The sequence below is a fragment of the Solenopsis invicta genome, chromosome 8 (genome assembly GCF_016802725.1).
Source record: "Solenopsis invicta isolate M01_SB chromosome 8, UNIL_Sinv_3.0, whole genome shotgun sequence".
Classification (NCBI taxonomy): domain Eukaryota; kingdom Metazoa; phylum Arthropoda; class Insecta; order Hymenoptera; family Formicidae; genus Solenopsis; species Solenopsis invicta.
The window spans coordinates 3,368,848-3,393,751 of record NC_052671.1 but is presented as its reverse complement, the minus strand read 5'-3'; the positions used below and the strand labels follow the sequence as shown (position 1 = coordinate 3,393,751).

General features: G+C 38.0%; 3 protein-coding genes and 1 long non-coding RNA gene across 5 annotated transcripts in view; 2 read left to right on the top strand and 2 right to left on the bottom strand.

Annotated features, from left to right (window-relative positions):
- Window positions 1-24,904, bottom strand: part of LOC113003756 — a 241,205-nt gene that overhangs the window by 215,797 nt on the left and 504 nt on the right. Inside the window, exon 1 of one of the 2 annotated variants that reach the window (XR_005575446.1) lies at window positions 23,243-24,779. The exons of the other annotated variant lie outside the window; for it this stretch is intronic. The gene's annotated coding sequence lies outside the window, so the exon portion shown is untranslated. Of the gene's footprint in view, window positions 1-23,242; window positions 24,780-24,904 lie in introns of those variants that run through there. 2 annotated transcript variants of the gene reach the window in all.
- LOC113003757 lies at window positions 10,764-21,365 on the top strand. Its single transcript, XM_026134557.2, has 3 exons — window positions 10,764-11,129; window positions 11,245-11,310; window positions 21,103-21,365. Exons 1-3 carry the CDS (start codon window positions 11,034-11,036, stop codon window positions 21,193-21,195), a joined length of 255 nt encoding a protein of 84 aa, XP_025990342.1. The 5' UTR covers window positions 10,764-11,033; the 3' UTR covers window positions 21,196-21,365.
- On the bottom strand, window positions 11,340-12,473 carry LOC105199637. The gene is made up of 2 exons (XR_005575450.1): window positions 11,902-12,473; window positions 11,340-11,802 (listed from the first exon to the last, which is right to left on the bottom strand). It is a non-coding gene; the product is annotated as an uncharacterized LOC105199637 (long non-coding RNA).
- LOC105199636 (myb-like protein X) lies at window positions 16,135-19,854 on the top strand. The gene has a single exon (XM_039452938.1). It carries the CDS (start codon window positions 16,484-16,486, stop codon window positions 19,751-19,753), a length of 3,270 nt encoding a protein of 1,089 aa, XP_039308872.1. The 5' UTR covers window positions 16,135-16,483; the 3' UTR covers window positions 19,754-19,854.

Genomic DNA, 24,904 nt, shown 5'->3' with positions numbered 1-24,904 from the left:
TACTCCGGACGTTTATGCCGCGCGTATGCGCCCCCTCCTTCGGAATGGATACTTTTAATATACTTTTTCGTGCTGACGTATATCGCGACAAATATTTCTTGCTACTCGAACGTTGGCAAAGTGCTGGATATACGTTCGTACGTTGATGTTAAATACTAAATGGCGTGAGAAAATTAGAGTTGGAGAGAACCAACAATGTGAATTTCAGCGATTCTGACAAAAAGTTTCGCTAATAATTTCGATAGATTGGCAAATTAAAGTCAAAAGCGAGCCAACTATAATACTATTTTCCCATGCGAATAATTTGCCAGAATCAATTGCCACAAGGTTCCAATTTAACCATGCTATTCCGGCGAGCGCGTGAATAAACGGTACACTATCCGAGACAGTAAATTCATTCTAATCCCTCATCAGAAATTCCTTTGCCGGATGAGACTGGGCGGTGAATTCCGAGGGCAGGAAATATCTCCGCGGAATCTCCGATATCGAGGGCACACCCGGTACGTAATCTCTCTCTCCTCTCCGGTTAGTTAGCGGATCTCGAGAAGATCCGGGGCCGAGAGCGAGAGAGTATCCTCGCCGGATAGAGTATCCCTCGGGAGGTTTTCGTCCAATCGGCTGGCTGGTCAGCCAGGGCGAATAGTGGGGGCCGGAGGCCGACCATTGGTCAGTCGAGGGGCGGCCTGGTATTGAGCGACTCGCTCCGGGGGTTGAAAAAACCGCCCCGAACTGACCTCAAACGTCCTACCCTCGTCTCGTCGGGAAACCCAGCCTAATATCGTTCTATCCCCCTCCTCTCCTTTACTCTCTTCGGTTTTGCAGCCCCCTCTCTCCCCTCTGCTGCCCTCTGCTCGCCCCATCGGCTACGTTTACCACTCAAGTACGTTTTCCCCTTATTATCGCGACCCCTTATTTTACTCGCACGCCGGCTACGACTTTCCTTCGGCTGCCTGCCGCGACGAGTGCGACGAGTCGTGTAACGTATGGAAATGTAAGCGTTAAGTAATAGCCGAATAATGAAGCACTGATAATTGATTGATAAGTAACAGTTTAGTTATTGGACATAGCATTAGTATCTAATTGCTCGTTTCTTACTCTCTTGCCGCTAATTTTAATCCTTTGCATTTTTTTTCTTTGTGTGAATGTACACGTACATACGTACATTGAATCACGTAATTTATTTCTATGTTAATGCTAATGTAAGGTAATAAACATTTTACATATAGAAAATCGCGTATACAGAGAAAAAAATATTATTAATGATTGTAACTATACAAATGTTTCATGTTTCGTAATATAATTATTTTATCGGTGAGCAAAACATTCCCATCAAAAATAGCCGAAAACATCGATATATTGCATACAAATTTTAAATAACATTTTATTCATCACATTATGCAAATATAATTACGAGACTAAATTGCATAGCTATTATCGTAATTATAGCAATCTAATAAAAAAATTATATATATATCTTAATTTTGTCTAAATATAATATCTAATTCTGGAAATAATCCTATTATTAAAATACAAAGTGAAAAATCGCTTCGCGATTTATACAACGTAACGTTACTTAATGTAATTCTATTGTAAAAATAAAATTCACCTATTAATATTTAACCATCGTTTAATAGCCTAATAAAGTAAATTTACTCACAACAGCTGTGTATAAAATTTTAGAACGGTATCTGTCTCGCGTAACTCGCCAAATGTGTTTCGTTTCGCAACATCTCGGAGAGAGACAGCGCTCATCATCACGGCGCAAGGACTTTGTCTCGCGAACGGCGACGTAACGAGCTGCGGTTCCCCGATGATGGAATTTTTTAAGAGCGCGTGCACACGGAAGAAGCACGCTCGGAGTCGCTTCCTCGGAAAATACGCGACGGTAGTCTAAACTCGTGCCGCGCCAGGTCTAAAGTATATTCAGTCAGTCTAAGTCCAAAGGCTATTTGCATAGGCGATATTATACCTTCGACCCACCCTCACTTCGTACACTCTCTTTCTCCCTCATCCACCCTCGCCGCCGCTGCCGCCGCCGCCGCCGCCGCCACCACTCTCTCCTTCGTCTATCCGCAGAGCGCGTCCCGACGGCTCTTTCTCTCGACCGCCCCTCGGCCACCTCTCGCACACCCTGCACACCCTCGATTCACCTCGGAACGTCTCGAGATCTCTGGAATTGGATTAGTAGTGGTTCACCCGAGTAAGACTTGGACTATACTCAATTTGAACTAAGATCGCGCGCCGCCCGGGAATGGGCGAATTGCTAAATCAGTTTTACGTGATCACCTATTCAGAAAGTTGTCCGCGATCGAACGCGGATATCCTGCACCTCCGAGGGTGGACCGGCCACTAGCGAATTTAAGCCGCGGTAGGAGGGGAAACCAAGTGCCCGCGTTTTACTCGCCGTAGATTAATAGAGATTAAATAACCTCGTCGATAATTTCTCAGAATAGAATTCGATCGATACACCGAAAAACTGTCCCCGTTTCATTTATACATGAACGCTCTTCAATATGATCTAAATAGAATAAATAATAAATTAAGCAAGATATATTAACGCGATCGTTTTTCTGTTGCGAAAATAAAACGCTAAAATTTCTCTGTGTCATGAAAATAAATCAAATATAATTACGTCGATGGACGAAATAATCGATCAAGTCAAAAAATGTGCAATTAATAGTTGCAGTTTTGAGTTATACTGTTACGGCTTCTCATTGTCGGTAAAAGTAAACCCACTTTTTTTCAGTCTGATACTTCGTCAACTCATAGTAAACGCTTTTACTCTCGGTCGCGCGCGCGGTGTTTCATCTCCTTCTCTTTAAGGAGTCTCGAACAAAGATTTTACAAGCATTAGTGATTCGATTAAGAAGCCGTCTCAGGCGCTCTGCTTTAAAGTCTCGCCGCGCGAAACTTTCTTAGAGAAATCGTTACTTAAGTTTCCCGCGTTATGCACTTTCGCCTCTTTTCGAATAGTTGGCAAAGAAATTACTCCCGTCCTAAGACTCGTGCGCCATTAATAATTACCGTAAACACCGTGCGCGCATTCTATACTCAAGATAAGACAATAACGTTATTTATTGTTACGTTAACGATATTAATTGTTAATTACAAATAAATTTAACGCATCGCTGCCTACAGATTATTTTTATTTTTATTTTCTACCATTTATTACTCTTATCTCGTTAATCTAATTCCCAATAAAATATCAATAAATCTATCAATAAATCTATCAATTACGATGACAATAAATTTAGGATAAATCATCAAAGCGCAAAAACACGAAATTTACCGTTTCGAATGTAATACCGTAAATCTGCCCGACGCACGTCTCCTCTGGGGTGGAATTACACGTGGTAAGTGGAGGAAAATGCGATGAAAAAAAATCAAGGGTGAGGAACTACGATCGTTTCCGTCGCGAGATTCAGCGTAAAATGGCCGGTCGTAGGTCGAGGAAAGCGTAAAGAATTCCAGGGCCCCGGTCTAACGCAGTTAATTTGGCGAATGGGGCTGTCCCTCCACCCTGAACATGGCCACTGCCTTCGCATATACGTGCTCGTCCTACGTGTAACACGCGCGTACATTTATACACGTACACGGAGACAGGAAAGCGTGCATACGCGCACGAGCGCGCGCCGGGTATACCGGGTGATCCTGACGGAGTCTAATAAAAAGCATCCCCATGCGCCGTGGGATGGTGGGGTCAGAAGTCCATTCGGAAAATGGAGGGACCCGCTCGTCCAACTAAATCTACCCGATAACGGACACCAATTGTCCGCGCCAGGGACGCTTCGAAAATTCCTCCCGTCCGTATCGTATCGATTTAAGACACGAAATTCGGGAGGTCGATCCGAGACGACGCGATCAAAGGCATGCCGTGCAGAAGCGTCCGCTAAGTCGGCAGGCTAATTTTACAGGATTTTTTCTGGTCTCGGTATCGACGACCAAATCTCCTCGGTCTGTTAGCAAGACGTATGGTAGACGGCTAGTCCTGGCCAGGGTTCGGCTCGACTTCCGACTTTCCCTGCAGAAAACATTGAGTCTGAGGGGCGGCTCTGCCTCATCCTACCCTCCCCCTTACTATCCCGGTCCCATCGCAAAGACGCTATAAATTCTGGCCATCTCGACCCCCTCCCACCCTAGCGAACCCCCCTTGTCGACGTCGCAGAATAGTGGCCAAAAGTAAGAAGTGTGGGTCTACCGATAGCCTCATTTACAATTCACGTCCTTCGATAAGGAACGAGTCTTGTCAGCGCTCGCGCGCATCGAGTCGTCGAAGATCAAATTAATCGTTCCGAATTAATCATTCATTCGGCCAATTCGTTTTGACCTACTTGTAGGAAACGGAGAGCTCGTTGCATTATAGATGATTGTTATATAGGTAATTTAAGTACATTAAGAACTGAATTTTTAATCAAAGATACGAAAATATAATACTTTGCTTTATACGTTACGAAGATTTACCGAGTCAAAAGCCAAATCTTCCATATTTTCTTTTTAGTTTTTCTTTTTAGCTTTTCACTTTAAGTTTAATAAACTTTAATAATTTAGTGAAACTTATTTTTAATAAAATTTTACTTTCAGTGTTATTCAAATAAATCTAAAATCAAACGTTAAAAATATAAAATGTATAATAGTAAATTACAAAAAATAGACACAATCTCAGCAAAAGTGTAAAATGGTGAGAGAAATCTAATATATTTCAATATGTATGCTAATATCATTTCGATTATTTCAAAGTTGGGGACAGTAATATGTAAGAATAGATGCTAAACTTTGTTAATCAATTATGTATTTTTTGCAAATCGATCACACATTTAGACATACATTGCAACGCAAAATGATTTTATATATCACGAAGTAGTTATTTTTGTATTTCGCTGTGACTCTACTCAATGACGAGTTTCATCTATAATGAATATACCTACTTCAGTTTCGATTCTCTGATTCAATCTCTAATCTGCGAGGCCGTCCAAGAATAATTAAAGAACTTTATACGATTGTTGGGTCAAAGACCACATTTTGTATTGAAAATTCGAGCGTTAGACGCGAATATATAAGGAATACTGTTTTATCTCACTTAACGTTAAATAAAAATTATCGATTATTATCATATTTAGCATGTTGAAATTTTTTTTACAATTAAATTTACATAATTAAAATTTAAAAAACAATACAGAAGAAGGACTGATAAAAAGTGCATTTAAACGCGTATTATAAATTTAAATGGTGTACAAAAGATACATCTATATTGACTTCCTTTCTAAAAAAAAAAGAAGAAAGCCAGTACAAATCTTTAATAATAGTATTCTTTTTTGAATTAATTTATAATGAGAGCTTAGACCTGCGCCTGATTCTCATTAGCTCTTTCTTCGTATGATTATTTTAAAAAATAAAAGTTCTATTTTCTTTTGTTTAAAAATTTATAGTTCATAAAGAATTTTTAAATCTTCCTAATATTTCTCGCATGAAATGATATTAAATTATGTAAAGCTAAAAATCCACTTTTTTTTTATTTCTGGTATTATACAATAACAATGCTTTCTAATTACATTAATATTCTAAATATTAAAAATTCTCTAATATAAACAGTTTCGACAATTTATAATTAAGTATATCAATTTTAGAGCATAGTGTTATTGATTAACCACTAATAACTGAACCATATTAGATGCAATCATTTATTGCTAATAAGAATTATATTGAGATTTGTATAATTTTATCATTGGCAAAGAAAATATTCATATCTCACTTGTCCGGAGGATTGGCGGAGCGTGAGAAATCAGGGAAGAAAGCATCAGCTCAATAGAAAATCGTGAACAAACCCATCTTGTCGATTCTTCCGGACAGGAAATCTGTGCCCGCCGCAAAACGCCGACCAATCGAATCTCACAGGGAATTTAACACCCTCCCGTGGACGGGAAAAAAAAAGGCAAAATTTCCAATTTAAGCGAATCTCCGGTCGCTTGTCCTTTAAACAAATATTATTGCGGATTCGATTTGATCGGTTGAAAGTCCAAAACAATTCGCTTCGCGTCCCCTTGCGCACAGTTATCCCTTTAAAATTAGTATTACAGTTGAAACGTCGTAGATATTACTTTGCAACAAATAAATAACACAAGACGGTATTGGCTCTCAATGAACAAGATTTTTATTTGAGCCGCTAGCGTGATCTCGCAAAGACATCATGGATCGCGTTTCATTGTGCAAAAAGCGGTTAAATCTTACATCCACGGGGGGAACCGATCAATATCATTTCTGGCAGAAAATCGTGGAAGAATGGCTGGCAATTTCGCGAGTCCGACGCGATCGCGCGCCGTTGACGAATCGACACCTCGCTCCTACCCACTCTCGTTAACGACGAACGACGCAAGACGAGAACTCAGCTCTGACATTTCGTCGCGCGAGAATCGACGGGGGACGGAATAAGAAGAAGCGAGAGCGCGGGATGAAGAAGATCCATCGGTGCAGGCTTGGCATCTGCGTGAACGACCTTATCGGAAAGACATAAACGCCTGAAATCCCGGCCGTAAATTAGGATCGGCAGAAATCGCCGGACTCTTCCTTTGCCGTTTCTCTCGTCTTGAGATAGTCTAAGTCCGCAATGTGACGACTGTGTCTGCACGACAACGCGCCGTTATCGAAAAATCAGACACCGACCGAGATGGCTCGAGGAGAGCCGATCCGACTATTAAAGGAAATACCAATTTTACGAGTTAGAATGACGAAAGGCAACGTTGCTATGACCATCGAAAAGTACATAAAATTGTCTCGGGAAGAGAAGAATGTTATTTTTAAACAATTATGTTAATGAAAAAAGAAATTATTGCGATAATGATTATTAAATTGTACCTAAATCGAATGTTGTAATAAAGTATGATAAATAAATATATTTCAAAATGATTGATTAGATCACCAATTAGATTAGAACAACTATTTTGCAGGACTAACGAGTGCAGTAAATTTTTCTGCTCGGATCGGAAGACGAATATCCCGCTGTCGTCGCAGAAGCACTTCGTGTCCATTGCAGGAGTTAAAAATTTTTATAGTCTCATCGAAGAAAGGGATGAAGACAATCTTCCCGTTTTAACGCTGATCCTGACAGCAGCAAAGACTGTAAGATTAATGACGTGGTTTCAACGACTTTTTCTTATTAACGACTACAACGCCGAGTGGTGAAAATGTATCTCCTAGATGTACTTCCAGGCTCTTCGAAATAGATATATTATCGTCATTATGTTATCGTAATGTAGTGAGTGATGAATAATTCAGTAATTTCAATGTCTACAGCTAGTTTTTGACAACAACAGGGGGATCCATGCTGTAATCTCGTCATTTATTCTTGTATCAATTATTTTGTTGCACAGCGTTCTGCGAACTTTGGCGAACAGATGGATGTCCCTCGGTTTCAAAAACATCATCTAGAGTACGTCTTGTATAGCGTACTTATATGCATATTGTAGAGACTACTACAGGAGTTAAGAATTTTTTACGATCGCACGGGGGAGCGGATCGACGACGATCCTTCTTATGATGGTTGCGGCGACGAGGAAAAGAGCCAGGTTTGATGGGCGAGGTGAAGGGGCGAAGGGAACGTCGGTGGAGAGTCTATGCCGTAACAAGGGTGGCACGATTTCAAGAATGCGGAGCACGTTCTCAACCAATGCCGGCAGCCAGGCAGTAAAACAAATACGCCCTCCCTATATACGGGGTGTCTCGGTAATACCACGCGCGCCGCGTCTATGACCCCCTCAACCCTCCATCCCAGAGGCAGAGTGCTGCGGAGTAAAGTCGACCTCGTTACCGATACGAATGGAGGTAATGTGCTGTGTAGGTAGCGAGACCCTTTCACGGCCCCCCGCGGGAGACAGGTTCTCGCAGTCGAAGCTGAAATTAACTCGACAGTGCAAATTTCTTTTTTTTTTTTTACTATTGTTTTTTCTTATGTATACTTATATTTATCAACCTTTCGGCCATTAAACTAGTACGCATTTTTCATATTCATTTATTAATATAATCTTTCACGGTTCTTAAAACAGGGCTTATTTAGCATGAATTAATAATATCAAAATTGAAATTTTAAATCGATAGAAAATTAAGTACTTTCAAATTAGTGACACACTCAAATTTTATCAATTTTCAATCTTTAATAAAGAGATTTGTAATTGGATATATTTTTGCCTCTTACAACATTTCATGCGCGTCTTTTATATTCTCACAAAAATAAAAATATTGATAAAACGTTGCTGCGGGTTGATATCGCGAAGACCGATTACAGCCGAAGGTACGGCGTGCAATTATTTCGTCTCCCACGTCAGATATGCATTCCCTACGACCGAACGCACGGTCGCCAGTGAAGCGAACTGCCAGCGGAGAAACCGCCGATAAATGCGCACAATGGCTGGTACGAGCGCGGAAACGCAAATGTCCTCTTTCAGAAGCGTCCTCTTTAGAGGACAGGGAGTGATGGACAGGTGAAAGAAGTGGCCAATGTGGGCTGGTTTCGACGTCTCATGTGACACACGCGTCATCGGCCTTTGTTTTCGCGTCCTTTTGATTGAGTACTGCACGTTCTTTGTCCCCAGTCCCGGAGTACAATCCCTTTTATCGTATTCTTCATTTCACGCTCGACGGCAGTGTGCTCTCTTCGAAAAAATGTATAATACAAGATGCTGCAACGGCGACTGCCATTAATGACTACAATGACGTGAAGACTGACGGTTCCGTTAGTAATATCGTTTCAAAATTACGAGTTTATCGATTGCTTAATTATTTTTTATTAATTAATTATTCATTCAAATTTAGAAGTGTTTTATGCATTACTGTTATTCCATTGTTCAGTACCACGCGACTTTATTTCTATTTGCCATGCTTTATGCATTAAACATAAGCGTTTGAGTAATTTAAATAACGCGACCATGATGCAATGCAACGTTTCGTAAGAAAAACATTTCAGTTTAATTCTAATTAAATCTTTTTACATAAAAAGGAAGTTAAATTTTAATTAAATCTTTCACATTTGATTTACACTATTTTCCAAGTAAACAATTTATATTTAATGAGTATAATGCATGTAGTTTAGGTCTCGTATTTTCATCAATTTCGTTCAAGACAATAGACGCAAGTTCTCGCACAATCAAATCGATTACTTTTAACAGTTCTTAGATTAATGCAAACAAGAAATGTTCCCGTATGCTCGCAGATCTAAGCATTCCACCTGCTCTATATTTCCGATGCGCGGTTGAAGATCGTGATCCCGTTTATTCAGTGGAACCTGTTCCCATTCTCGTATTTGGAGCTCGTTGCTTTTCTTGAGTCTGATCTCTGATCTCAGATCGCACGTGGACGACACCGTGCTGCTGAACCAGGGGGCCTGAACTATGGACCAGTTTCCACTTGATACAGATCACGAGCTGTTTTCCCCGACAGGCTGCGCCCCGTTCGACGAAACCTGTTCGTTCGCGTAGCCGAGAGACTCCGTTTCGGGTTATTCCGGCTCATCATCATCGCGGGCTCGTGCCCGCCCTGGAAACTGGTCCATCCAACGAGGGATGCTGCCCCCGGAACAATGACCACTGTCCACTCGAACGTATACAAACACCCGTGCCACAAAACGCACCCAGTTAGCCTTTGACTCCCATTTTCTGATTCCTTTACGGTCAGTTGCGGAGGATAAAAAAAACTGGTCCATCCGGCGGGAGATGCTGCCGCTTTTCTCTCACTCCGTCACTGTCCACAATGGAGCTAATAAACGCGCAACCGCAAAGTATACATCCAGTTGATCTTTGACTTTTGCGCGGTGAGGTTTGACTACGATCCCCTTAACATCGGGAATATTTTAAAAGCGTAAACTAACATTTTAAATAAATGTAACCAACTTTCAAAGATAACAAAAATTAATTTCTATTCTGATAGAGATTCGTTAAAATATAATTGTTGCTCAAAAGTTATTAAAAAAATCTTGATTGTTTTTGCGTAATATACCATAAGAAATCCTCATTTTTATTATAAGCAAGCAGTAAAAATTTTCAATACCTAATCGAATGTTATCTGAATATTTATCCCGCTAATATCATCTTTGCGATGTTTGTAAATGCATCATTGCATCAGTGGCAGAATTATTTTTTTAAAATAAAGAATACAAATACAAATACAATTTTTTAACCTTTGCTATGTTAATTATACCATCAAGCGTGTATATGAATCTCGTTCTTACTTTTATTTTTTTATTTTTTTTTATTTTTTTTCAGCTTAGATTATATTGTACTTTCCATTATTCTTCAAATGTTTATAATTGTTTAACAAAAACGTGTAAATGTATTTAAATATTGTATACGCATTGTATCGAGCTCGGGTCTGTAAGTTCGTCAACAATAAGTCCAGATGGACTGTGCGGATCAGTCATCCCTACGGGAAAGTGTGCAGAATTGATTTTATGTGAGTCCTGACTGCCCTCTAGCCAAGAGCAGAGAGCTAGATAGTTGGATGGATAACGCAGGAAACTGTCCTTGTGATATTAGGCAAATTTTATAAATAAAATATTTTACCTATTAAATTTTTTTAATTAATCATATATCATACATTTCCCTTCTATTATTTATTAAAAGTCAAAAATATAAATCCGATAAAATAATAAGCGCATTGCTGAATAGAGACGATTTATCTACAGGGTAGAAAAAAATCTCGACACTAACTGCAGACGATAACTCTGTAGATGGAAACCTCTCAAATCGGTTGATGATATCTATTAGATCGATATTTAATTTACGTTGAAAAAGATGAATGAAGGAATTACAACCGTCGGATGTGCATTGCAATAGATTTATTATTCAAAGTATGCAGTCTAAGAAATTGAAAAACTAAATATTCAATATTTTACTTGGAAAACCGATAAGACATTTGTTGCTGACTCGTTTCTAAGCAACCCCCAGCGTAGCTTGCGCATGAGAATACTGCGGCAAACAAGTGACATGTACTTCTAAAACCATTAGCAAATCGTCCGACTACCTGTCGCAGCTGTCGCCTCACAACTGGAAATGTACAGATCACATCGGATGTGCAGTGTTCAACGGAGCAACGACCAAGAACAGATCAAGTTCCAAAAGATCAAAGAGTTGACAAACATTTTAAAGGTCTCATCCACAATAGTGTAAATGACTATCAAACAAATTTCGTTTCTCTTTGTCGTTAGTGAAATATGATTTTCCGATCATTCTAAAAGAGATTTTTCTTTGATTTATTACACAGGACACGGACAAAAATCTCACGATATGCGAAGAGATATTGGAGGCTTACATAAAGAAACGGTTAAAGGTATGCTTACAATAATTCACAGACCTCTCTACGTATGAATTATTTATTATATTAGTTTAAATGCTTCCATCTCTCATATGTATAAGCGATCGAGTGCTACATCATGTTACAATTAACACAAATTACAACTAACTTAACTTGGCACCACGAATATAAAATCTCCATAATATTTATTAACAATTGCAATATATATATGGGATCTAAATTTAAAATAAGTGTAGACATGTGCCTCTCGTCACGTCGTTTTCTGCAATGTATTCACAAATAACTCAACGAACATTATCGATCACGATAACGCGAAGGGCTTATAAATTATCGAATGTTAAAAAAAAAGGTGCCAAGAAATCGATGCGTACTTTCCCAGCGACAGTCGCATACTTCAACCTCGGAATTTACCACCCTTTATACCAACCACCGTACGACAACGGCCAGCCCGGATACCAACCGTAGCCCGGATACAATCCGTAGCTACTCAATCCGCCCAATCGATACCTGAGAAATCGAACGCATAAATCAGCTGTCAGCGCCAAATTGCTGTCTCGAGATTTTTACATTCGCACCGTTGACAAGTTATTTATCTGAACTATTTACCACGGTAACACCGAGGAGTAGGAGGTGCGTACGTAAGGCACGGAAAGCAAACTGTAGCTTCTCTTCGCTAGTTTCTTTTCCCCTGTGACTTCCTGAGCGCTCGGTTGAGTCTGAAGGATAGTGGTCACTTGCGATGATACGTCATTGCCGTCAGCTGCTCTTTCGGCGACGAGACTCTCGTCTCCGGAGACCAGAATGATCAACGAGAACAAAAGCTAAAACAATTATCGATTACGTGGACAATGCGAATAACAATGAACCATCATAATTAGCGAACGATTGCATGAGATATTTTAAACTGAACAATCGATTCTCGTCAATTAATATATCGTGATCAGTAATATAATAAATACAATAATGTGAAAGAAAGATTTCAAATATAGTTCGTATTTACTTTCAACTTAATTAAAATTTCGTTAAAACTTGCTCTATATTACATATACTACATACATTAAAAAAAAGTAACCAAATAAATATATGTTTGAACTTACAATGAAATATTTACTTATGGTATGTAATATTTTTACAATAAAAAAAAAAATTGTTAAATTACATTAGTAATTCTTGTACAAAATAAATATTTGTGTACATTTAATAAATATTTCATTGCAGGTATTCAAACAAATGTTTTATTAAATTTTAGTAATTTTTTTTCTCAGTGTATAAGCAGATTTTCAAAATTAATTGTAAAGAACTACTTGTTGGTGTCACAAAATACAATTGCTCTTCATAAATTTAAATTTATATATTGAAATATATGTTCTCTCCGAAAGATGTAAATTTTGGTCATGTTTTATTTGGCTAAGATTGATATATTTCAAGTTGATTAATACACATAAGACTCACTTTAAAATATTCAAATAAATAAAATGGACTAAAGAGCCAAGAAGGTTATTAATGGATTTACATTTTTGTTTTACTATGCATAAAAAACGTAACGTTTATTTGAGCATATAAAAAAATCTAATTGGAATGGATAATACTGAAAATGTTAACTCATGAACAATTGAATTACCGACAACAAAAGTCATTAACTTTTATTGTATTTTAATCATTTGAATTAAGCTTACCAGCAGCTTCATGTTAAGAGTGGTGCGCACTAACTGATAGCGCTCAAAGGGTTGACACTTCTTTTATACTGGATTTCTCAAGTTACAAGTCGTTCGCTAAATTTATGGTGAATTCTAGATCCACCGGTATGCGTGCACGTACAACTAGCATCCCGACTAACAACTCTGCAAGACCACTCCCATCTAAAGAATCGTTAAACGACATAACGATTGCACGAAAGACTATCGCGATTTATTTCTGTGTGGTCAGTCTTCAAACAGAGAATGTACGACATGTACAGAATAAATGAGAGAAATTAGAATACCATCTTGTCGCGCGTTTTTTACATAAAAAATACTCTGTATAAGAATAATATAAAAAATATTACGACAAATTTTAAATACATAAACCACATTATAATAAAAAATTTCTTCCAATTAAACATTTTTTTAAATAAATATTAGTATAAAATAATTTATTTTAAAACTTAAGAAATATTTTTTTTAATCAAGGAAATAATGTTAAAAAAATACTTGTTTCAAAATAAAAATTTTTTTAGTATAATAAAAAAGAATTATGTACATAATTTAAATAAATTATAAAGCACAAAGTTTACTTAAATATGACATTGAAAGGAAGAGTAATGTCCTCTTAATTATCGTATAAGAAATAAAAATCTTATACTTTCACGTGACAGCAAAGAATCAAGCAAGAGATATCGACGAGCTATCGCTATTGTATTGTGATTGTTCACTTTCGCGAGACGAATTCTATGAAAGAATACATTGCAGAAAACTAGTGGCAGCACGAAATTTTAATAAAAATTTACGGGAATTTTATTATTACATTTTTTCTACGAAATCATTTTGTATAAATAAAACAAATTTCTTTAATTAATAACGTAAATTTGTGAAAAATTAATACGTTTGTAACAGTATTTCACATTGTTTAAATAATTACACATTTTTTGTAGAAATATTAGAAGAATATAGACCAATATATGAGAGAAAACACAACTAATTAAACCTGATTTAGAATTAATTAAAATCTATCGCAAGATTTTTAAAAAATCAATTCAAAAATATCCAATTTTTTCAATTTATTATTAAAATCAATGCAAGCAGTATCATAATGTGAATTAATTCTCTAATTGAGTGAAAATGTGCCACCACGTGTTGAGATTACAATATAATGCCGTGAAATCTTTGCGTAAAATATGCAATATTCGCCTCCGTGACTAATCGATTTCATTCAGCTGCGTTTTAGCCACATTACCACATTAATTCATAACGTAACAACGTTTATGAATATGAGTGCGTTCCCAATTTCATATTTCACACTTGAACCTTTGGCAATTAAATGTCATTAAACGAAATGAAATTGCCGCGTTTTTCACATAGCCGTTCAATTAAAGTAACACTTTGTGTTACATCGTTCATAGAGTATTCCGCAGCCATCCAAAGTCACGTAATATTGAACGTGTTAAGATCGTTACGCAATCGCGAGCCCTTCCTTAAACGCACGGTGCAAGTTTTTATTCTGCATTCCCTCCCTCGCGGATCGTCATCCTAAGAGGTTTCCTTTTTGTCGTCGCCAGACTAGGAAACAGCGACTTTCTCCGATTGAAGAACAGGTTGTATTCTCCTGCCTTACGAAAGCTATAAAGGAACTGTCCGAATGAACGCAATGTGTTGTCATTCTCATGGCCGGCCATGTCGACGTTGACTGGACACGATGACAAACGATACCTCGAATTGATATTTACTGTCATCAACCTTTCGCAATACCGCCATAAATTCTCGTTTTTCTTTTCGTCACAATCGTAGCCGCATGTAATAATTGGCTCACGTGACTAATTGCACACGCATATTTTATGCTCTAGATATTTACATTTAAATTAATTCTTTGTTAAAAAATCGAATTTCAAACATTTTCAGATAAATATATCACTTTGATTTATACAAAAAAAAAAATATTTAAAAAAGTTGAGAACTATTTACAAAATCCTCAAAAACTTTTCCAAATTTTATTTCATCCTCATTTCTTTAGAAGCGTAACAATTTTGAAACAGAAAGTTAATTAGTTAGTAAATTTCTAATTCATTGAAACTAATATCGATTTTTACCGATTATTTCGATTGATATAATGTTGATGTTACTTTTTAATAATTTTCGCTTTTTTCGTGTTTTAGATTCTAAAGTTATTAGGTTGTCGACCTAGATGAACGAATAAAAAAATTTTGTTAGAATAATTATTTTTCTTCACATTGTCGATTCTCAACAGAACGAATAGAGAGATTTTTTCATTTAAATGCTTAGATAAGCTATCGTAAGTTGAGAATCGGAGATACCGGCAGTAGATACAAATTAATTTTACGCTTGTACACGCACCGGTGAATCTCCTTTCACTTGGGAAGTTAAAAAAATGCATAAGCGCAAGCATGCACGACAAGTCCATCATAATCTTGCTGGCTGGCTCAGTAATCTCAAATTAAATCTTTTTCTGGTGCATTAAAACTTCAAATAAGAAATATTCTTTATCGAGAGACGCGGTAGACAAGTAGCGTAGGCGCAGCGTGAGAAACTGTTATAACACCAAATAAAATATCTATCTATAGAATTACAAATATATACGACTTATAGCAAACAACTGACTCCTTTAGAAGAAACGAAGGATAGAAATTCCTTTCTTTCGCTGCATCTCGCTGCAGCTATTCTCAGAATAGTACTAAGGTTATTAAATAATTCGCTCCCTCCATTTTTTTATTTCAAACAAAATCTAATTACCGCTGTTAGTGGAAAGTTACGAGTCCAGTGCCATTTCTTTTGAAAATCGCGGAATGTTGCGACAGGTATGTCAGCCTTTGAGCGCGCAATTAAATCGCGGGAGAATTTGTCCGGTCAGAATCGCATGAACGCGCTTAAATTTCTTTTTGTCTCCGTTTCTTCGGCGGCGTGACACCAACTTTATTCGCGCGCGATCCCGTACCCCCGTCCGTTCCCCGCGCGCTGTGCGTTGCGTCGTGCCGCTTCAGTTGTCGCAAATCAACGAGTGTGTCCGTGCAATTCAAGAGAAACTCGACATTTCTTTCCGATATTATGCAAAAATTTTATCCCCGCCCGTTAAATCATTGTTTAATGACAGCTACGTCGCCGCAATCGGCAGTCATCGCGCAGTTCTGGATCGCGCAGTTCTGGGACACGAAGGTTTAGCACGATCCGGCTAGCAGCGCTAATGCGATAATACTTTCTACAATCGTATTTTAAATAATTTCTCTATAAAACTATGTATTGCTCGTTTTCTAATAAAACTGACAGTGATTCGTGACGTAAGGCAGATACTGTAGAAACTACAAAATATAAGTAGTGTAACTTTTTCAAATAAAACGAAGACTGATTTTACATTAAAAAAAAAAAGCGCGTTCAACACAAATATAAAGTGTCTCAATTTTCGTTAAGAGTGACTTGATACGTAGCTTGATTCACTGTGCGATATGCGATTGTTTCCGAACGTCAACTAGGTGTCTTCCACGATGGAACTGTATGCACGAATATCTATCCTATGTTTATTGTGCGTCGCGCGCGCGTCCGTGGTGCCGCCGGAGGAAATCGCCGAAATCAGAGCGTTGACACACGTCAGAGATTTTTCAAAAATTCCTAAGCAGGAACCCGATGGCCTCGACCGACAAACCACGGAGAATCCTCGCGACAAGAGAGCCCTCGGTCTTCTACTGTCAGGCCTGGCCCAGATTTTTGGATACACGATAACTCCAGTTCAATTCGCCACGCTGCCAAACCCGAATGTCACGCAACCTGCCACAACATCCAACGCGTCCAAGATGCTTGCGAAGCAACAAGCTGCATCTTCCCGGCCTGGGAATACCACAGTGCCGAGGCAGCAAGAAACAATCAGATTCACCGGCGTGCTGAATTTCGGCGGTAATAATACGGACATTCTAGGACATCTTCAGCGATACGAGCAGCTCTTTCATGGTAGAAATAATACGATAACGGCGTCGCGACCTTCAATGCCTCCTGCGAAGATTTCCGTGGATCCGCAAATGAGACCGCCGTTGTTAGCACCGTTCTTCGTCAAGATCCCGTTGCCGATCGCGCCCGATCTTCTGCCACTGGAGCCTGTTGAAAATCTCGAGTTGTCGAATCCCCCCCCGTTGATTTCCATGGGTGACTCAAAAGAGAATACGGAAGCGCCAGTTCGGAAAGAGCAAGAGCCGGTATACAAGAATAACGAAGATACGGAACAATATACGGTAAAGGAAAAAGACATCAATAATGAAAAGGACGTAAAAAAGCCGACAAGCAAATCTAATCATCGATTATACGTCAACGAGCAGAAACGGAACAAGCAGCAAGACGACAGGCGCAATGAACTGCAACGTAAAGAAGAGGAACGCATCAAGAAGCTAAAGCAGGAAGAGGAAGAGGAAGAGAGGAACCGCGATAAAGATGCTCATTACAATAAGGAAGAGGTGGATGAGAGATACAGGAATCGTGAGGAGAAGATCGCTGATCGAAATCGAGACCGCGCTTCCCAGCAGCAATCAACGGAAGAGAGAAGACCACCAGCGCATGACGATGAAGAAGACGAAGGCTCCGCGGAGAGATACAAGGAGTACGTCAGTCGGGAGAATCTTTCAGACGAGTCCCCGAAGCAACCGCCAAGCAAGAAAGAGGAAGTCGAAGACTATCCAAATTACGACGATGATTCTAGCGAACAGTTTAACGGATACAAGCAACCTGTGGATTTGGACAAGTACGTAGATATAGTTTACAATCGGCAATTGCCTATCGGCGATTACTTCCACGAGCGTAATCCTGAAGTGATCCGCGACAGCTACGGCGAGGTACTGGACAACAAGAAACTTGAGGACGACAGAATCGCCGGCTACATAAACATGTTCAAACAACCGTATGTTCAAGATGACGCGTATGATTCGCAAAGAGGTCACAGCCCCGAAGATGCGTCGAGGGAAGAGAATGAAAAAGAGACATCTGCCGAGGACGGCTACGATGAGCATTTGATTAGGCTGCAAAAGCTCAGGGAAGAATACGCCTTACCGGAGAATAAGTACGAAGAATACGATTTAAATGAAGAAAGCGAAGAGGAAAGAAATGACAGAGAGAGCGAGAGGGCTCGAAACCGTACGTCGGTAAGAGCTAAAGCGCCGGCAAGACCTGTAACAGGACGCGGTAAGGAAAATGGTCGCGCGAGAAGACCGACTGAATCGAATCGAAACGAGGCCGTGAGATTGGAGAACGCGAATTCACAGGAAGCCGATTACGCGAGATACATGCCTCTGATTGTGCCTATACGTTATATCGACGCGAAAGACAAGATGCAGCAAGCAACTACGCGACAATTGAAGTACAAAGAGACAGATAAGTCGACGGACGGCGTTCAGTATAAAGAAGGTAAAGTCAGTCCTGCGCAAACGGTCTTCAACGAGAAGCTAGCTCCGCAGATTGGTTTGCCTGAGAGACCACGGCAATTGTACGAAGGCGAGCACAAAGAATTGCAGGTATGGCCGCCGCCATTCGACTACGCCTACGATAATACGGAACCGGTGAACACCATCATTTCGCCGAATCCACAGAACTATTACTCACGGAACTATGCTCCGAATTATTACCAACATGTAAAAGAGGTTGCGGCACAAGACGCAAAGGACAAGTCTACGGAACAACCTTCCGGTTACCTCGTGGTCGTTGGTAATCCGGCGTATCCGTATCGGTATCCCTACAACATTTATTATTTCTCCAACGAAGCTGTAAGCTCGCGAAGTCAAGAGCCTCATCTACACGCCGAAGTTACACGTCCGCGAGACCAAGTCTACATTGCTCAGCAAAGCGCCAGTCAACAGATCGTCCAAACGAAACCGAATATCACTGAATACAATCTGAATGAGACCACGAATAGTCCTCCCTCTCAGGATCACTACTATTATCAATCTCAGGTAGTTCCAGCAAGCGCTCTCGATCGTTACAGATACACTTTTGGAGAACGCACTCCGCAAGTCAAAGAACCATTTAGTGTCGACGTAAGAAGTCAAATTCTTAACAACGGCTTACCAACGGTGGAAAATTGGTCAAACAGGATATATCGAACGCAGTCACCAAGCAATACGATCGAGGAACCTCCTCGACCAGTCTACGTACATTTACAGAATATTGCATCTTCAAATCAGAACGCGCAAAACGAACCGTCAGAAAGGCCGCGTTATTCGCGGCTGGTAAGAAGACGAAAGAGTTTGCAGTCAGAAAACTATCGCAAGGACGATGAAGAGGCAGAGACCCCGCAACCGATCCTGAAGAATGTGCAGCCAGAAGATCACCGCGAAGACGACAAAGAGGCAAAGACCCTCCCGCAACCGATCCAGAAAAATTTGCGGCCAGAGGACTATCGCAAGGACGACGAAGAAGCAGAGACCCCCCAACCGATCCTCAGGAGCAAGACATTTGACGATCCCCAGAGCGCGCATGATTTCTTCGGTTTCAGCAAGGATGATTATAACTTTGAAAGCGAAAGCAGCGAAGCAACGAAAGTTACCGAAGAGAATGGCAAAACTGCGGAGGAATCGGTCGTGCTTGATGCACCGGAACCGCCCATTTATCACTACGATGACGAAAGTTTCGTGAAACACACCGATGAACTGGAAAATGATCCAGAGAAAGCCAAAGTCACGGAGTATCGAAACAAAGTGGCGACCTTGAGAGTGTCAGAACAGAGACAATTAAAGCCGAATGGACCAATCCACTATGTGGACTTTACACGCAATATCTAATTATAACGTTACGTGCAAATGATTCAAGTAAATTATTAATATGCAACGAAGTGTTGTTGATTCATTAATTCACGCAATTAATAATTAATTAACCTATTTCACAATATGGAAAATTTCTCACATGTTTCAGCAGCTGGCAGAAAGTTCTCAAGTTGCACTCAATTTTACTTTCAGTAGTTTTTTTTGTGTATTGTTACCTCTTACACTGAGAGAAATTGGCATTGTAATTATAATTATATAGTAAAATAATTAGCAGCCCCATTTTTATAATAATATTATTAATAATAACCTTGTGTTTATAGTTCTACTATGAAACAATTTTATTGTAAATTGTGATAATTAACAATTTTAATATACATAGTAAATATCAAAATACGGATAGCAAAAGTAAAATAAACATTTTTATATAATAAATGAAATCGCAATTACGGTAAATATAACTATTTTTTAATATTCGCTAATTTACGTAGTAATAATAACTAATAGCTTTAATGTGCATGATTATAAACTACAAATATATGACACCAAAAATTACTATGAATTATAATTAAATTTTAATAATTGCAATCATTTTTCTCTCAGTATAAAAATAATGTAATATAAAAAAGAGAAAATGTATAATTTACTATAATATTATTAATAATAATATTAATAATAATAAATATAGAAAGTACATGTCTACGTAAAGTAAAATCGCACACGCATACAAAAAAGCAAAAATATTTTTAAAAAATGGAAAAAACTTTTATCATTCTCGATACTTTGTGAATGTTCTATATTTTAGATCAAATCAGTTGCAAACCATAGAATTCAAGATATTCCGATAAAACAGAAAATAACGAAATTACATTTTACAAATGTTCTCTTCAAAATAATTCTCCATATGATAGAAATTAAAACTGTCGAATAATCATTTACTATTAAATTATTTTTTAATTGTAATAAAAGTACGTGTGCGTGCACAGAAAAAAATTAATATCAAATCAACAATTTGTTGTTTCATATAAGCAGAAGAATATAAAATCTTTTTTGGAAAAATTTATAATTTTAAACAGACATAGTTTGCTTACATAAAGATACAAAATTTCTTCACAGCAAATTGTCTGTTTAAGATTATAAAATCTTCTAAGAAGATTTTATATTCTTGCTTATATAAACAATGAATTATTAGCAATTTGATACAAATTTTTTTCTGTGTGCGTGTCCGAAATTAAATATTTGCTAAGAGATTAATAATTCAGAATTCCCTAAAAAGATTTCTTATAACATTATAAACATTCATGTCTTCAATTCTTCGATCAATTCTTGTTTACTTGTCAAAATGTTCTTTTCCTATACGTATGTTACAGGAGAAGAAGGAAGAGATACGGAAAAGGGACGAGTTAGAGAACAGGATGACTGAAATATTGGAAAACCTGAAAACGCGATTATTGGTTGAATAAGTCGAGTATCGAATATGCATATAATTAATTTACGGTGTATGTCTCCGTTATTATTGTTTTGCGGGGTTCCATAAAAAAAATATAACTAACAATGTCATATATCCATATCAGACTCTGTATTAGAGATCGAGGTTAGTGAATTAAACATTACAATTTGATTAATCAGGTAATTTTGATTTTAATCCGTTTCTTTCTGATCAGTTGAATTTTAGCTTCCATTCACAATCCTCAAAAGCATAGGACCTGTCTCAAAAATTCTGATTGATTTATTTTAAAAAATCAGCCAATTAAATTTATGAATTAACAACTGCAAAACTTAAAATTAATTATTTCTAACTTTTTAATCATTTTAATTAAGCGTATTACTTAATATTTACATACTATTAATTACAAATATATTTTACATAAATAAATTATAATGTGCAAAAATAAATAAAGAAAACAAAATAATACGATCAGTTCTAAATTTTACAGATGACAATTCATAAATTTAATCGGCTGATTCTTTTTTAATTTTTTTATCAGTTTAAGCAGAGTTCAGTAAGTTAATATATATTTTACTTTTTTCACTAAATTAAGTTAATGGCTTATAAAATTAATTTAGTTACATTAAGAGTTATACAAGCAAAAATCTAACTAAGTAAAGTTAAGATTAAATTAAGATAAATTTAAAAGTTATTTTTGGAAAGCATTATTCATATTAAATTAAAAATTCGTAAGCTTTTAAAATTAGATTATTCAAAACAATTATAATATGAATCATCAAACAAAATTTATGTTTTATTTGTAAATTAAATTTATATAAAATAACAAAAAAATATTGTTTTTTTTATGTGAAGATATATTTTCTCTTTTATAATTTTTTTTCTTTTACATAGATAAATTTTTTAACTTGAAAGAAAAGTTAAGAAATTAAAGTTTATGTGTTTAAAAAATAATCAGTTAAAAATTAGCTAAATTCAGTTAAAAGTTATCAATTTTTTAATTAATTACTGTCGAATCCTGGTTTTAAATTAATCGGAATTGGTGAGACCGACTCATAATCTGAGATTCAGTGCAGCGCTGCTTATTGATTATTGTCAATCAAAGATTAATAATATTCGTTTGTTAAGTATTTGAGTATCTACTGTGTGCAATAATGTATCTTGAGCTCATTTACGAATGAGATGTTACACATTTCTATAAGTGGCATTAGAAACTGCTTGTCGAGAAATTTATGTCATTCTCAATTATTACATGTATATTATATGTACTTCCTACTGTATCTGCGTTTATTATCGCTCCATTTGCATCTATCGCTTTGCCTGCGTCGCAACGCATTTCAATAAAGTTACGTTATAACATACGTTGATTCTTCAGAACGAGAGCATTGCAACGTTCATCGATCCAGGATTGGGCATGGATTACACCTAACGTATTATACATGGTTTTCATATATGAATAAAACTATGTATAATACGTTGTAGGTTTCAGCCACGTATAATATATAACGTATTATACCACTAATGCCAGCTCACAATCAGTGTAATGATGCGACATGCAACCCGCGATATACCATTATTAGTACAAACTTTAACAACAAATTAAACAAAGCTATACTGATAATGAAGCGTTGCGTATCGCATTCTAACGCTTGCAAGCAACACGAACAGACTTTATTTTATCTGGTTGCTCAAATATTAAAAAAAACAAACGCTTATCAGTATAGTGAGTATCGTATATAATCCGTTTCATCCGTTTCATACATATTTTCTACATATGTTTTATATGTAGGAAACAAGAAATGCTAAAATGCCCAACCCTGCCTATCGCTAATTAATTTCTACGGCGGCGTAACGCGGAAATACTAATCAGTGCTGCACTCTGTCGCCGTAGCGGCGACACTCATACTTGCGAAATGCACACGGCACCACACGCGATAGGAAAATTTCACATGAAAATATTTAATCCTCGGCGCACGATGCTCCTGCGTCCGAAAAAAAACCCAGATATGACGCGTCGTGACGCTCATGCGCAAGTAAATAAACAAAGATAAATTTGTACTCACAAGCTGCGCCGTACAGCCGCTCTGTCCCTCACCCAAACTCCTGAATCCTCCTCTGCATCCCTTCGAAGCCGCGGAAAGGAGCACTACTCATCAGCGATCCAAAAATCAGCACATGCAGTAACAATCGTCAGTCGTGCACGCGAATCAAACTATTTACAATACGACGGACGGTCTCCTCCGGCATTTCATTCGACACTTGTTTTGACGCCACTCGCTCGCCGGTATCGGTACGGAATGTAGCGGGGCGATGAAGGTCACGTATACACGCGAATCGTAACTGGCCGTGACTTCGTTTCACATCTCTGGTACTTTGGTTCACCTTCCCGGCACTAGACCCGTCACCTACGAGCACTCGACATTCATTCGAACGCGTAACTCGCGAGTTTCGATGAGCAGAGCACGCGGAAACGCCGGTTACGAACCGTCGCGGTCGTCGAGCGGCATGCAACTGTCATGACGATTGCGCACGCGCATCCGCGATGACGTAGGATCGGGCGGTTCAAAAAATTTCTGAAATTTTGATCAGCACGAAAACGACGTCCCTCGTCGGGATCGACGAACTGACGCGATATCGCGATCGCGCGGCACTCCGCACGACGTGCAGACACGAAACTCGCGTTCCGCGACGATGAAAAACCGAGACATCGCGAGAAGCGTAGGATGTGCTCACAAGGAATGCGGAATGGCGGAACTGCGGAACTGCGGAACGTTCGTGATTGGTAGCGGCTTCATTCCGCCGATTCCGCTCCGCTAAGGTGTATTTTCCTATGTCCCATTGAGCGGAAATTGCGGAATGTGCAATTAGCGCTGATCAATCGCAAAAGCCTTGCCGTAGATCACTTATATGAGATCTGCCGGAATAGTGTTTGTCATTGGCTTGCATTGATTGCGCATTTACATGTTCCGCTCCATGGGATATAGGAAACAAACTGATGATCAGAAATCACAAACACATATCCTATAACACAATATTATTTAATATTAAATAATATTCCTGAAATATTAGATTTAATATTAAAAAATATTGTATTTTCGGAAAATTATTTTAATATTATTTTAATTTTTAATAATATTCGTATAATATTCTAAGAATATTGTAGCTCTTATAGGGTACAGGGACGCCTGCATACCGACTGTATGTGTACCGATTTTGATTTTACATTTCCGCTCTTGCTTCAAAAAGACTGACAGATACATATACAATATAACAACAAGGTTATTTATCTGCCATTGCAGCAATGAAATTTGATAAATTATTTATTATTATTTGCGGGCTTTTAAAAAAATTAAAACAAAATCATGGTGCATTTGATCAACGAAGACTGCGTCAGAAGATTGCAAAATTGTATATTCTACAATTGCAAAACAAAGAGAAAATCGCAATTCTTCTGTAGAATAAAAGTACGCTTAAAAAAAATTGGATAGGATAGATTTCACGAGAAAATCAAAAGAAAGAAGAGAAGAAAAAAACCTGAGAATGACCATGTCCACGATTTAGCTGATACGATTTTTCGAGACGCCTTACGCCATCTCTACAATGTGAACATACACTACGATGCCAATGTACATACATACCTACATACCTCAGAAATCACATCAATCGCGTCTATTGGCACACCTGGCGAAGGGATGAGTGCCGAGCGCGCGTACACAAACTTTAAA

Coding starts and splice junctions, on each gene's coding strand:
- LOC113003757 (XM_026134557.2), top strand. CDS start 11,034: ATGTACAGATCACATCGGATGTGCAGTGTTCAACGGAGCAACGACCAA. Junction 11,130..11,244: donor AGTTGACAAACATTTTAAAG/GTCTCATCCACA, acceptor TTTATTACACAG/GACACGGACAAAAATCTCAC. Junction 11,311..21,102: donor ACATAAAGAAACGGTTAAAG/GTATGCTTACAA, acceptor CGTATGTTACAG/GAGAAGAAGGAAGAGATACG.
- LOC105199636 (XM_039452938.1), top strand. CDS start 16,484: ATGGAACTGTATGCACGAATATCTATCCTATGTTTATTGTGCGTCGCG.